Below are 15775 nucleotides of genomic sequence, written 5' to 3'. Positions count from 1 at the left end.
CCAACTCCCCACTTTCACATCACCAGATTTAAGATCTGGGAGTCAAGTAAAAGAAAAATCTTTAAAAATGATGGAATTGATGAGTTCAAGGTTATGTAATTATTCCCATATAGAAATGTTTGGTTGGAAGTTGGAAAATTTAAAACCATAGGTACACAGATGTATAGTTACTAGAATAAAACTACATATAATAGATTTTAACTTATAACAGGATAATAAAAAAATCTTTTACCCAAAGTTCCAGGTGATGTCTCTAATCAGATTACACTCATTCCAGGCGGGTGCACAGGGACCAGAGCAGGTCTCTTTCTACAAATCACTGGCTGACGAAGTCTTTCCCATGTGCTCAAGTGCAAGTAAGTCTTACTCGATCAAAATGAGACAGGTAAATGGAAAGCCATATGCCTTCAGTGTAGCTGAGAGGATTTCCAAAAAAGAGAAGTCTTCTATCAAGATTAATTGATTACTGAGTTAGCCTCTACATCTAATTGTTCTATAGTCCTTTAGCCAGATAATTTCACATATTTTTATAACCTTAATACATCCATGACATGTGGCTTCAGTAGAGATATGTCTCAATAAAAGCAGGATTTGACTTCACGATCAACTCATTGTACTTAATAGACCCCTAACACCCATTCCATGCCAAGCAACAGAAAAACACCCAAACTTGCCAGCCTTCCTTTCGTTTTGCCACCAAGGGTCTTATTGTTTGTGTGCCCTGTATTTGCCATGGTCTAATGTCCTGCATGGCTTGTCTCAGGCCCCAGGGATCCTTGAAGATGGCTTATGGTTCTGGTCAGGACCCCAAGTAAGCTTGGGAAGTCAGTCCCTGCCTGAAGGTCTTCTATCAGGATTAGCCATGATTTCCAATACAAAAGAGTCCTTAATGATCAGAAATGTTCTGATTGATACAGCATTGAGAGGCAGGATGGCATGGAGTTTATGTCTCTAGAACCAGACAACCTGTTTTGCAATCCCAGCTCCCCCAACTACTCAATATGGAACCTTTAACAATTGACCTAATCTTATTAATGGTTTCCTCATCTGAAAAATGGGAGTAATAATAGCGTCTGCTTCATTAAGATTGTTACGAGACTAGAATGATTAAATGAGTTAATATATGTAAGGAATATAGAAAAGGGCCTAGCTTATAGTAAACACCATTAAAATTTCAGCTAGTATTTTCCTTATTATCATTATTATTGCTATCATTTGTATTATTGGTGGAGATAATATAATAGTCTGCTCCCAAGACAGCTCAAAATGTCCTGTGTCAGGAATTGTTGCTCTCATCCAACCCTTCCAACCTGTCAGAGCCAGGAGAGATTGTCTAGCTTTGTTCTGCTTTTTTTTTTTTATGACCCCGCCAGATTTTAACAAATGTCACTCATCTTGCTCTAAGCCTTCTTTTTTTTAATAATTTTTTTATTATATTATGTTAGTCACCATACAGTATATCCGTAGTTGTTTTTTTTTTTGTTTTTTTTGTTTTTTAAAGATTTTATTTATTTGACAGAGACAGCCAGCGAGAGAGGGAACACAAGCAGGAGGAGTGGGAGAGGAAGAAGCAGGCTCCTAGGAAGGAGCCTGACGTGGGGCTCGATCCCAGAATGCTGCGATCACGCCCTGAGCCGAAAGCAGACGCTTAACGACTGTGCCACCCAGGCGCCCCTATATCCGTAGTTTTTGATGTCAAGTTCCATGATTCATTACTTCCGTACAACACCCAGTGCACCATGCAATACTGGCCTCATAGAATTAGTGCCCTCCTTAATACCCATCACCAGCCTATCCCATTCCCCCACCCCTTTCCCCTCTGAAGCCCTCAGTTTGTTTCCCAGAGTCCATAGTCTCTCATGGTTCATTCCCCCTCTGTTTACCCCCCTTTTCTTCTTCCCTTTCTTCTCCTACCTATCTTCCTACTTCTTAAGTTCCATAAATGAGTGAACCATATAATTGTCTTTCTCAGCTTGACTTATTTCGCTTAGCATTATCTCCTCCAGTCCCGCTCATGTTGCAGCAAATGTTGAGAAATCGTTCGTTTTGATGGCTGAGTAATATTCCATTGTAGATATGGACCACATCTTCTTAATCCAGTCATCTGTTGAAGGGCATCTCGGCTCCTTCCACGATTTAGCTATTGTGGACAATGCTGCTATGAACATTGGGGTGCATATGGCCCTTCTCTTCACTACGTCTGTATCTTTGGGGTAAATACCCAGTAGTGCAATTGCTGGATCGTAGGGTAGCTCAATTTTTAACTTTTTAAGGGACCTCCACACTATTTTCCAAAGTGGCTGTACCAACTTGCATTCCCACCAACAATGTAGGAGGGATCACCTTTCTCCACATCCTCTCCAACATTTGTTGTTTCCTGTCTTGTCAATTTTTGCCATTCTAACTGACATAAGGTGGTATCTCAATGTGGTCTTGATTTGAATTTCCCTGATGGCTAATGATTTTGAACATTTCTTCATGTGTCTGTTAGCCATTTGTATGTCATCATTAGAAAAGTGTCTGTTCATATCTTCTGCCCATTTTCTGATTTATTTGTTTCTTGTGTATTGAGTTTTAGAAGTTCTTTTTGGATCTTGGATACCAGTCTTTTATCTGTAGTGTCATTTGCAAATATCTTCTCCCATTCCGTGGGCTGCCTCTTAGTTTTTTTGACTGTTTCCTTGGCTGTGCAGAAGCTTTTTATCTTGATGTAGTCCCACAAGTTCATTTTTTCTTCTGTTTCTCTTGCCTTTGGAGATGTGTCATGAAAATGTTGCTGTGGCCGATGTCAAAGAGGTTGCTGCCTATGTTTTCCTCTAGGATTTTGATGGGTTCCTGTCTCACATCGAGGTCTTTCATCCATTTGGAGTTTATCTTTGTGTATGGTGTGAGAGAGTGGTCAAGTTTCATTCTTTTGCATGTAGCTGTCCAATTTTCCCAGCACCATTTATTGAAGAGACTGTCTTTTTTCCACTGGATGTTTTTTCCTGCTTTGTCAAAGATTAGTTGCCCAAAGAGCCGAGGGTCCATTTCTGGGTTCTCTATTCTGTTCCATTGGTCTCTATGTCTGTTTTTGTGCCAGTACCATGCTGTCTTTATGATCACAGCTTTGTAATACAACTTGAAATCCGGCATTGTGATGCCCCCAGCTTTGTTTTTCCTTTTCAACAATTCCTTGGCGATTCAGGGCCTTTTCTGGTTCCACACAGATTAAAGGGCTGTTTGTTCCAGTTCTTTGAAAAATGTCATAGGTATTTTGATCGGGATGGCATTGGAAGTGTAGATTGCTCTGGGTAGCATAGACATTTTAACTATGTTAATTCTTCTGATCCATGAGCATGGAATATTTTTCCATCTTTTTGTGTCTTCTTCAATGTCTTTCAAGACTGATTTGTACTTTCTAGAATATAGATCCTTTACATCTGTGGTTAAGTTAATTCTGAGATAATGTATGATTTTTGGTGCTATTGTAAATGGAATGGATTCCCTAATTTCTCTTTCTTCAGTCTCATTGTTCATGTATAGAAATGCAACTGATTTCTGAGCATTGATTTTGTATCCCGCCACATTACTGAATTGCTCTATAACTTCTAGTAGTTTGGGGGTGGATTCTTTTGGGTTTTCCGTATAGAGTATCATGTCATCTGCAAAGAGAGACATTTTGACTTCTTCTTTGCAGATTTGGATACCTTTTATCCCTTTTTGTTGTCTGATTGCTGTTGCAAGGACTTCTAGTACTATGTTGAATTATAATGGCGAGAGTGGGCATCCTTGTCGTGTTCTTGATCTTAAGGGAAAAGCTTCCAGCTTTTCCCCATTGAGAATGATATTTGCTGTAGGCTTTTTATAGATGGTTTTTATGAGATTGAGGAATGTACCTTCTATCCCTACACTCTGAAGTGTTTTAATCAGGATAGGATGCTGTATTTTGTCAAATGATTTTTCTGCATCTATTGAGAGGGTCATATGGTTCTTGACTCTTTTCTGTTGATATGATCTATCACACTGATCGATTTGCAAATGTTGAACCACCCTTGCATCCCAGGGATGAATCCCACCTGGTCGTGATGGATAATCCTTTTAACGTACTGTTGGATCCTATTAGCTAGGATCTTGTTGAGAATTTTGGCATCCATATTCATCAGGGATATTTGTCTGTAATTCTCCTTTTTGATGGCGTCTTTGCCTGGTTTGGGAATCAAGGTAATACTGGCCTCATAGAATGAGTTTGGTAGTTTTCCTTCTCTTTCTATTTTTTGAAACAGCTTCAGGAGAACAGGTATTATTTCTTCTTTGAATGTTTGGTAGAATTCCCCGGGGAATCCATCAGGCCCTGGACTCCTGTTTTTCGAGAGGTTTTTGATCACTGCTTCAATCTCTTCATAATTAATCAGTCTGTTTAAATAATCAATTTCTTCCTGTTTCAGTCTTGGTAGTTTATAGGTTTCCAGGAAGGCATCCATTTGTTCCCGGTTGTTTAATTAATTGGCATAAAGCTGTTGATAAAAGTTTCTAATGATCCTTCCTATTTCATTGGTGTTGGTTGTGACCGCTCCCCTTTCATTCATCATTTTATTAAGTTGGGTCCTTTCTCTATTCTTTTGAATAACTCTTGCCAGTGGCTTATCGATCTTATTTATTCTTTCAAAGAACCAGCTTCTAGTTCTGTTGATCTGCTCTACTGTGCTCCTGGTTTCTAATTCATTGATCTCTGCTCTAATCTTGATCAACTGCTTTCTTGTGCGTGGGTTAGACCTGTTCTTCTGTTCCAGCTCCAGCTCCTTGAGGTGAGAATATAAAAACTGCATTTTAGATTTTTCTATTCTTTTGACTGAGGCTTGGATGGCTATGTATTCTCCCCTTTGCAGTGTCCCATAGGTTTTGGACCGTTGTGTTTTCATTCTTGTTGGTCTCCATAAACTGTTTAAATTGATTTTTAATTTCCTGGTTTACCCAATTATTCTTGAGCAGGATGGTTCTTAGTTTCCAAGTGTTTGAGTTTCTTCCAAATTTTTCCTTGTGATTGAGTTGTAATTTCAAAGCATTGTGGCCTGAGAATATGCAGGGAATAATTTCAGTCTTTTGGTATTGGTTGAGACATGTTTTGTGGCCCAGTATATGGTCTATTCTGGATAACGTTCCATGTACATTCAAAAAGAATGAGTATTCTATAGTTCTGGGGTATAGTGTTCTATATATATATCTGTGAGGTCCGTGTGGTCTAGTATATCATTCAAAGCTCTTGTTTCTTTGTTGATTTTCTGCTTAGGTGATCTGTCTGTTGCTGATAGTGGAGTGTTGAGGTCCCCTACTATTAACGTATATTTATCTATATGTCTCTTTATTCTGGTTAAGAGTTGGCTCGTGTATCTTGCTGCCCCCCTGTTGGGGGCGTAGATATTTATAGTTGTCATATCCACTTGTTGGATACATCCTTTAAGAATAATATAGTGTCCTTCTGTATCTCTAACTACCGTCTTTAGTTTAAAATCTAATCTGTCTGATATGAGAATTGCTACCCCAGCTTTCTTTTGAGGTCCATTGGCATGAAAAATGGTTTTCCATCCCTTCACTTTCAGTCTGGATGTATCTTTAGGTTCAAGATGAGTCTCTTGTAGACAGCATATGCATGGGTCATGTCTTTTAATCCAGTCTGCAACCCTGTGGCATTTTGTGTGAGCATTATGCCATTCAGATTGAGAGTGATTATTCAGAGATATGATTTTAATGATGTCATGTTGCCTGTAAAGTCTTTGTTTCTATAGATTGTAAATTTCTGTTCTGTATCACTCTTGGGGCCTTTTTACTTTTATAGAACCCCCCCTTAATATCTCCTGTAGGGCTGGTTTCGTGGTTACAAATTTGGTCAGTGTCTGGCGATCATGGAAGGTCCTTATCTCTCCAACAATTCTAAATGACAGCCTTGCTGGAGAAAGGATCCTTGGCTGCATGTTTTTCTCAGATAGAGCTTTAAAAATCCCCTGCCAACCCTTCGTCTCATTCCAGGTCTGTGTAGACAGGTCAGACATAATTCTGATATTTTTGCCTGTGTACATGAGAAATTTCTTCGCCCTGGCACTTTCAGTCTGTATCCTTGGATCTAATAGTGCGAATTGCACTATGACATGACATGGCATAGGTTTGTCGTGGTTGAACTTGGGAGGAGTCCTCTCTGCCTCTTGGACACGAATGTTTGTTTCCTTTGCTAGATTATGGAAGTTCTCAGCTACAATTTGTTTAAATATTTCTTCTAGACCTTTCTTTTTCTTCACCCCCTCGGGGATGCCGATAATTCTGACATTGGAACGTTTCATTGAGTCAGTAATCTCCCGTAACCTACATTCTTGAGATTGGATTTTTTTTGAACCAAGTTTCTGTTTTAACTTTCTCTTCTACCATCCCATCCTCCAATTCACTAATTCGTTCTTCTGCCTCATTCACCCTGGCCATCAGAGCCTCTAGTTTTGACTGCATTTGATTCATAGCATTTTTAATTTCTGCCAGATTCACTCTCATTTCCACCCTTAGATATTCTATATTCTCGTTAATATTTTTGTTAATATTTTTTTCAAGTCTACACATCATCTTGACCATTGTTACTCTGAACTCCATTTCTGATAATTTGGTTATATCCATATCCATCAGTTCTGTGGCAGAGGCCACAGACTCATTATCTTTTCTTTGCTGGGGGGGATTTCTCCTTCTCATCATTCTGATGAGGAGAGGTTGCAGGGTTGCCCAGAGCCCAAATTATTGACCAGGACCCAGGCAGTGTGCACTTGTTTTATAGGGACCTTAGGGATGTGGGCTTCTTGATTTTTCAGCCTGTCTTCTGGGGGAGGGGTCTGCTGCGCTGATATTCAGGCAACTCTGTTTGGGTAGAGTCTCCGTGTCCCCTGCGAGGGGGGATGGGGATGGGCACACTGTGAGCTGGTATTTCCGGGCTTTTGTTCTCTGGCGGCTTTCCTTGGTGGTTTTCTGTGGCTCTTCTGAGAGTCAGAGCAGCAGTGGCCGAATCCTAGCCTCTGTCTCAGAACAGAGAGATTGCAGTCTGCAGTCTGCTCTCCACTGAGCTCTCTTAGCCTGTTTAAGTCTGTTTCTGCTGGTGCTGCTAAAAACCCTGCAGCGACCCGGGTTGTGCACCCCACAGCCGGTGTTCCAGCCCTCACTTCCAGAGCCAGCAGGTCTCTGTCCTTTGTGTTTCTAACACCACCAGCTGCCCCCGGTTCCCGCGCACGCTCCCGAGCTCTCTGTTTCAGTGTGGTTCATGCGCATTCCAGAGCGCCAGTTTTCAGTCTGGTTGCGCGCGCACTCCCAAGCTCCCGAGCTCTCTGTTTCAGTGTGGTTCATGCGCATTCCAGAGCGCCAGTTTTCAGTCTGGTTGCGCGCGCACTCCCAAGCTCCCAGTATCAGTCCGGTTCCAGTGAGCGCTCCGGAGCTCCGGTTTTCAGTTCGGTCACGCTTGTTCCCAGGCTCATGGTCTCAGTCTGCTCTCTCGCAGGTGCTGGTCCACGAGTCCGGCCCGCTCCCCAGTCCAGGTGGCTACCGCTTCCCAGCGCCCGAGTGTGGCGGCTCCCTCCCCATTCCAGTTATCTTCTGACATGTGTGCGCGGATTCAGGGCTCCCCGCTTCGTACCTCAATACTCAGTGCTGGAGATGTTCATTGGTAGAGATCCAGATGTATCTTCCTGCGTCTCAGGCTGATTCCGTGGGTTTTCAGGATGGTCTGGTTCATATCCAGCTCGACTCAGGGGACCAGCTGAAAAAGGGACCCCTACTCCTCCGCCATCTTAACTCCTCCCTCCTGCTCTAAGCCTTCTTGTGTTGGAGGGTTCCTTTCCTTCAAGAAGTCTGCCTCCTGGCCAGCTAGCTTTGTTCTGCTTTTAACCCAAGCCCTGAAGAAGACTCTGAGCGCACGGGAGCTGAATTAAAACTTCAGAAGAGAGTGTGTGGGCGCTGAGGGATTGATAAGCCTTCTACTCCTTGGACCTGTGAGTTTCATTCCTTTTTTCAGTGTTCAAATTATTGCATGTACATTAGGTTACATAGCAGGGTGTCGTCAATGTAAATTTTTTAGAATACATTTTTAAGAAATATTGAATGAGAGCAATACCAATACCAAACAAGCTGATCTAACATGACACCTTTCTGGGCAAATGACTTCCTTTTGGGGCGCTTTGGTTTTCTCACTGGTACAATGAGAGTTTAGAATTGGCAAATCTTGGTAGATTCTGTAGCTCTACTATTTTAAACATTCTCAGGGTTCAAATTAGACCCTCTTTGGGGAAAATAAGTAAGTATATTGGGGCAGTTTATAGCACACAAATATTTTACATGTGTCCACACAAATAAAAGTATTTGGTTCAGTCTGATATTTGTATTTTACTATTAATGTATAGCCCTCCCCTCTCTTTTTGTTAAGAAAACTTTTTTCATAATATAACAAGTACTGACTTGATAGCATCTTTTTCATTTCACCATTCTTATGAGTGTATAGTGGTACTGCACTGTGGTTTTAATTTGCATTTCTCTGATGACCAGTACTGTGAAACACCTCATGATTTGGGGCCATTTAGTGTCTCTTTAAGTCTTTTGCCCATTTTTCTATTGGATTCTCTCCTTTTTCTTATTAATCGGTAGGTGTTTTAATTAATTAATTATTTTTTTATGTATTCAGGATACCAGTCTTTGATGGATATTTGAATTGCAAATGTCTTCTCCCACTTTGTATCTTCCTTGTCACCCTCTTAGTGGCGTGTTTTTATGAATACAAGTTCATAATTTTAATGGAGTTCGTTTTATCAGCCCATAACTTTATTGTTAGTGCTCTTTACATTTTGTTTAGGAAGTCTTTGCCTACCCCAAGATCAGGAAGATATTCTCCTGTTTTCTTTTAAAAGCTTTATGTTATTTTTCATTGTTGAAAAATGGGTGATTTTTGTGTATGTGTATGGTGTGAGATAGGAGTCCACATACATTATTTTCCATATGGGTATTCAACTGGCCCAGCACAATTTGTTAAAAAGATCATTTTTTTTCCTCTACCATCGTACAGTTTGTCTTTGGATCAATCAAATGATTGAATATGTATGGATCTGTTTTTGAGCTCTGTGTTTTGTTCCATTGTTCTGTTTTTATTTCTTTGCTGATATCACATTTTCATAAGTAATGCAACTTAATAATGAATCTTGCTATTTGGTAATACAAGGTCTCCAAATTTGTTCTTCTTTAACTGCCATGGCTCTTTGTACTTTGCATTTCTATGTAACTTTCAGAATTAGCTTGTTAATTCCCATAGAAAGTCTTCTAGGATTTCAATTGATATTGCATTGAGTCTATAGATCATTCTGGGACAAATCGTTGTCTTCATTATGTTGACTCTTTCAATCCATGTATGTGGATCTTTCCCTCTCTACCCTCAACCCCTTTTTTTTAGGTGGTCTTTAATTTCTCTTAGTGATGTATTGTGGTTGCAGTGTAGGGCCTTGCACACCTTTCATTAGATTTATTCCTATGTGTTTGACATTCTATGTTAGTGTGACATTTTGCATTTCATTTTTTAAATGTTTGTGACAGGGTTATTGAAATGACCTTTTATGTACATAACCATGTTGAAATGCTTAATGACAGTTTATATATTTTTCTAATCTTTATATATATTCCTTATATTCTTTTTTGTATAAATATATTTATATTTTTAAAATTTTTTCTGCCCTTATTCTGAATAGCACCTTCATTACAATATTGAATAGAAGTGGTGATAGTAGACATACTTATCTTATTCTCAGTCTCAAAATAAAAGCGTAAACTTTCAATATGTCACCAATAGGAAAATATTTACTATATATATTATAGCTCTAAAAATGATTAAATAAGTTCCTTTCTATTCCCAGTGTGCTAAGAGTTTTCTTCTTTTAAAAACACAAAGAGGAGATGCCTGGGTGGCTCAGTCTGTTAAGGGTCTGCCTTCAGCTCAGGTCATGATCCCAGAGTCCTGGGATTGAGCCCTGCACCAGGCTTCTTGCTCAGCGGGGAGCCTGCTTCTCCCTCTCCCTTTGTCCTCCCCCTGCTTGTGCTATCTCTCTCTCTCTGATAGATAGATAAATAAATAAATAAATAAATAAATAAATAAACAAACAAACAAATAAATAAATATCTTTAAAAACACAAATGGGTTTTGAATTTTATGTATAATTTTTCTCTTTTCATCTATCATGAAATATATGCCACTGATTGATTTAAATAAAATCTACTTGGTTGTGGTATATTATCTTTTTAATATAGCACCATATTCTATTTATAATATGCATCTATGTGTGTGTATTTGGAACTTTTGAATCTATGTTCATAAAAAAAGTTGCCTATAATTTTCTTTGTATTACTCTTGTTATACTTTATATCACAGTTGTGCTGACTCGTTGAAATGAAGAAATTAAATAAGATTAGTGTTCTTCATTCCTAAAATGTTTGAAAGAATTTGCCAGTAAAGCCATCTGACCCTGGAGATTTTTTTGTGGGGAGCTATAAAAACTTTTTTTAAAATTATTATTTTAAATATTGTTTTAATTATTTAATATTTTAATTATTATTTTTTATTATTTTAAATTATTATTTTAAAAGTTTTTAAAGTTAATTATTATTTTTATTATTATTTATAATAGATAAAGGACTATACAGATTTTATATTTTTTTCTTGGTATCAGTTTGGTAAGTTATATTTTTTAAAGACTGTTCATTTCATTCCATTTTTCAGATTTACTGGGGAAAAACATTTATGTCATCTTAATACTTTCTTTTTTTTTTTTTTTAAAGATTTTATTTATTTATTTGACAGAGATAGAGACAGCCAGCGAGAGAGGGAACACAAGCAGGGGGAGTGGGAGAGGAAGAAGCAGGCTCATAGCGGAGAAGCCTGATGTGGGGCTCGATCCCATAATGCTGGGATCATGCCCTGAGCCGAAGGCAGACGCTTAACCGCTGTGCCACCCAGGCGCCCCATCTTAATGCTTTCTAATAGCTGTGGAGTCTATAGTGTTGTATACTTTTCCGTTTCTGTTATTATTTATCTGTGTGGTTTTTTCTTCTTGTTTTCTTGATCAGTCTCACTGGAATTCTATTAAATCTATCAATCTTTTATTTTTATTGTGTGTCTGTGTCTATTTCATTAATTTCTACTTTTTAAAAATTTATTTCCCTAAACTTTATTTGGTTTGATTTGCTATTCTTTATCTTCCCAAGCTGACTTAGATCATAGATGTTAAGCTTTTTTCTTTATTAATGTATACATTTAATACTTTGCAATTTTGCTATAATCATTTGTTTTTTAGCTACATTCAAAGTATTGATATTTTGTACTTTTATTACTCAGTTTTAAATTTTTCTAATTTTTGTTGGAATTTATTTGACCTATGAATTATTTAGATGTATATTCTTGAATTTTCAAGTAGTTGGTGATTTTATAGTTTTTTTCCTCTTATTAATTAATAAGTCTAGATTAATTTCACTGTGGTCAGAAAATATGCTCTAAAGTTTTCAATCCTTGAAGTCTGTTGAGGCTTCCTTGATCCTAAGTATAGTCAATTTGGAAAGTGGTCCATTTGCTCTTGAAAAGAATCTGAATTCCATCATTTTGGGATGCATTTATGTTAGTATGTCAATTTTGGTAATTGTGTTTAGCTTTTCTCTATCCTTGTTGAAGTTTTGGTCTGCTTGTTCTATCAGCTATTGAAAGAGGTATGTTAAAGTCTTTCATTATGACCATGAATTTGTCTATTTTTCTTTTAATTCTGTCAATTTTAGCTTTATACACACCACACACACACACACACACACACACACTCAGAGTTATTGGATTTTAGAATTGTTATATGTTCCTCATGGCTTGATTTCTTTATCATCTACCACATTAATCTTAGTAGTGGTTCTTGACTTTAAGTCTATTTTGTCTAATGCTAGTATAGCTACACCAGCAATATTTTGATATGTATTTGCACGGTATACCTCTTTCTGTAAACTGCTCTGTGTCCCTATATTTAAGGTTTGTTTTGTGAGTAGTATATAATTTTTGACCCCATCTGATAGTCTTTTAATTGAAATATTGTCCATTTACATTAACATAATTACTCTATATTTGTATTTTTATTTGTCATCTTATGATTTGTCTTCTATATATACCATTTGTTGTTTTTTTCTCTCCTTTCTTGCTTATATTTTAAATTTTTATTTGATTCTTTTTCCTCCAGTAACTTAGTAGTTATAAACCTGTCAGTATACATTATTTTACTATTCTTTTGGTGAAAACCATAGCAATCATAATGTACGTCCTTGCCTTAGTATAACGAAACTTAGTTTAATGAAAGTTATTACTTTTACCACTTTCCCAATAATGCTAGGACTTTAAATACTTTAACTCCACTTACCCTTTTATGTCTTTCACATTATTTTTGTGACAAAATTATATTCTGCATAATTTAAAACTCCACAATATATTGTTAGTATCATTTTATAGAGTTAATATTGGCTTATACATAGTTATAGAATTACTATTTATAGTGTTCCTGTTCCTCCCTGCATTCCTTGTTTCTGCCTGGGATCATTTTTCTTGAAGTGGAAGAATTCCCTCTTAGGATTGTTTTTAGTTCTATCCTGCTGGCAATGAATTCTCTCAGTTTTTCCTTGTCTAAAAATGTCTTTATTTCACATTTATTGAAGGGGATTTTTTTCTGGTATAGGAATCTAAAGATGTGCTACATTATATTAATAGTCATCATATTAATAGTCGCACAGATAGGTGCAAAATTTATTAAGCTTCAAATAATTTTCATAATTTATAATATTTACATTGATCTTGGTGTTTTAATCACTATCATGGGATTTCTCCTAACAGGCCTCTTCTTTTTAGCATTCTGTAATGAAAATAGTCCAGAATTTGGAAAAAAAAATACCTTGTGACCTTGATTAAGCCATTTAACTCCTTTGAGCCAGTTTCCTCATGTATAAAATGAGAAAAATATAGTGGCTGTATGTCACTGTGAAGTTACGAGGTTCTGTTGAGTTATGTATGGAAGTTTTTTGCAATATGAAAAGTACCAATTAGTTGGAATTTTTTAGTGTCATTGTTATTTACTGAAACAGAAATATCTCTTTGTATTGAGTATATATCCAGAATTCTCTTACCAGTGCACATTTTTATGATACCCACAAAATGGTTAAAATGATAGTATTCATGCATAAACTTATTTATACATGCACTGCTTTTATAAGAAAGTAGGATGGTGCTAAAAGTTACATAAAACAGAACTTATACAAGGTTGGTTGTAACTTTATTTCTGATTTTTCAAGCAACTAACATGAAAAGGGAGACCTGGCTGGTTACACAATTCAAAATCCTCATAATATTTTTAAAAATCCATTAATTTAGGAGAAGTATAGTTCTTTCTTAGTATGCTAAATTCAGGCAAGAATTTACTGCTTACTTTTCTTAATGATGCTGAGTTACTTGAAAGACTATTCTGCTGGTGTAGAGGTTACTATTTGCATGGTTAATCCAAATCAGTGTTGGACTGCTCTAGAATTTTAATATTCTGTTTCATACGCTCAAAGGGAGAGTTATACATTTTAACGTGAGCCCCAAGTAGCTGCTTTTCCACCCTCCTTGCAAATGTATTCTATTCAGAAAACTAATAAAGAAGGCCAGCTTCCTTTTCAAAATGCTTGGATACACATTTGAGGGAAGGTTAGGCTGATAAATTAAAATTTTATTTTGCATATATAGTATTCACCAAACTGCCTTAGAAAGATATTTAGCTGTATTTTATTTTTCCTTTGTAGAGGTTCCTTACTACATTGATCAAATGTTTATTTGCCCTCCTGTGTGCAGACATATTCCTGTTGTTTTGCTTCTCCTCTGACAAAAAATGATCATTCACACTTACACTTTGTAGGGTTTTTTTTTTTCATTTTCCCCTCTTTATTTATTAAATGTATATTTAAATGGAAAAAGAAAGTATGGAATTGAAGCTTTTAAACACACAATCAAAGGGTATGTTAGTGTCTCACAAGCAATGCCGTGACACATCTGAGGTTTTGTATTGTGATCAAATTTAAAATAGGACATTTGTTTCTTATTTAAATTCTTTGACTTTGTCTTTAGGTCTCTGGCATGCATTTTATATGAGATGTGCTGCATGAATCATGCATTCACTGGCTCCAATTTCTTGTCCATTGTTTTAAAAATTGTTGAAGGTGACACGCCTTCTCTCCCCAAGGGATATCCAAGAGAACTGAGTGCTATCATGGAACGGTATGGAAAGTGATATATTGCCATAGAAGCAATTTTAAATTGTACTTATATTTTAGTTCATTTGAAAAATCATTTTCTTCTTAAACATTACAGCATGTTGAACAAGAGTCCTTCACTGAGACCATCTGCGAAGGAAATTTTAAAAATCCCTTATATTGATGAACAACTACAGGTATTTAAAATGAAAGGGATACTGGGAAACATGTATTAGCATTTATATATATTCGAGGACTTGAAGATAGGCTGCGGGAATAAGATGCATTAAGAATCAGTCAGAAAGGAGAAAAAAGATTTTTTTAAAAGCTGAGGGAAATTATTAGTCAATCTCTTTGCAAAAGAAGGCGTGTGAACTCCAGTTTCCTGGAGCCCCTGAGAAGTTAGGGTTGTAATTTTCTGTCTAAACTCAACATCTGCCCTTAGAGCTCTTGGTTTACAAATCTTACCTCAATACTTTGTAAATATATCCCTGCTAGGACAAGAAAGTACCACTAATGATACTAAAATCTGGGGTTCTCACTGAGCCTTTACTATTCCATTCCTCTCTTATATATCTTAATCATACTTTTTACTGATTAGGTGCATTTGTTTTCCTGTAGATTAGAAATTTTGATGCAGTGAATCTACCTCTGCTGGAGGTACCCTCTTGGAGGTACCCTCTTGGAGGTTGTTTTTCTTTTTCTTTCTTTCTTTCTTTCTTTCTTTCTTTCTTTCTTTCTTTCTTTTTTTTTTTTTTTTTTTTTTTTGACTTAGTCTTTTACAAGTACCTCTTGGAGGTTGTTTTTCTCTTTCTTTCTTTCTTTCTTTCTTTCTTTCTTTCTTTCTTTCTTTTTTTTTTTTTGACTTAGGCTTTTACAAATACCTCAGGCAAATTTCCTTGAATTTTATGACTAGTTTCAAGTGGACCCACAAAGCGGTCATTCACCTTCAAAGATGGGCACACCTTTTTGTCCGCATCTGGTTCTAGGTAGGAAACAAGGATGCTGACTTGATGTGTCTCCATCAGTTGAGTGCTGAGCACAGTGTTGATACTGGAGATGCTGAAAGGAAAGGAACAGCTAAGGCTCCTGTCGTTTTGCAACTTGACTGCTAGTAAGAGGATCCAGTACCCAAGAAAGAGTAATTTTACGTCATCAGGAGCACTAGGAAGAAAGCGCACAGGATGCTGTAAAATAAAGGAAGGGAATAATGGCTTTGGTGGTCAAAGAAAGAGTAGGAGACGGTTCTCTACCAGTGAGATGGTGAGAAGCAGCCAGTCATGTAAAGAGCCTGAGAGAGGGTTGGAACCACAGGGAAGTAGCTGGGACAAAGCCCTGAATCAGGTTATGTTTCTAGATGGAGACATAGAGGAGGGGGGTTCTTATGCAAGAATGTGCACTCTGGAGAAGCCCCTGAGGACATGGGGTAATAAGCAAGACAGGAGGGGAGGTGCCAGAAGTCCCCTGGTACTTTGAGCAGAGCCAGCTCCACTCGCCC

The 15775-nt window shown here is 37.3% G+C and overlaps 1 protein-coding gene across 12 annotated transcripts in view; it reads left to right on the top strand.

Annotated features, from left to right (window-relative positions):
* NEK11 (NIMA related kinase 11) overlaps positions 1–15775 on the top strand; it is a 244767-nt gene that overhangs the window by 90600 nt on the left and 138392 nt on the right. For all 12 annotated transcript variants that reach the window (XM_057315970.1, XM_057315969.1, XM_026497009.4 and 9 more), the window contains 2 exons: positions 14153–14302; positions 14396–14474. In XM_057315970.1, coding sequence (XP_057171953.1) covers positions 14153–14302; positions 14396–14474 — 229 coding nt within the window. The remainder of the gene's footprint in view (positions 1–14152; positions 14303–14395; positions 14475–15775) is intronic.

Source organism: Ursus arctos, unplaced genomic scaffold, assembly GCF_023065955.2.
Source record: "Ursus arctos isolate Adak ecotype North America unplaced genomic scaffold, UrsArc2.0 scaffold_20, whole genome shotgun sequence".
Lineage (NCBI taxonomy): Eukaryota > Metazoa > Chordata > Mammalia > Carnivora > Ursidae > Ursus > Ursus arctos.
Note: the sequence above shows the minus strand (reverse complement) of the source record. Positions and strands in the feature narration are given on the sequence as shown.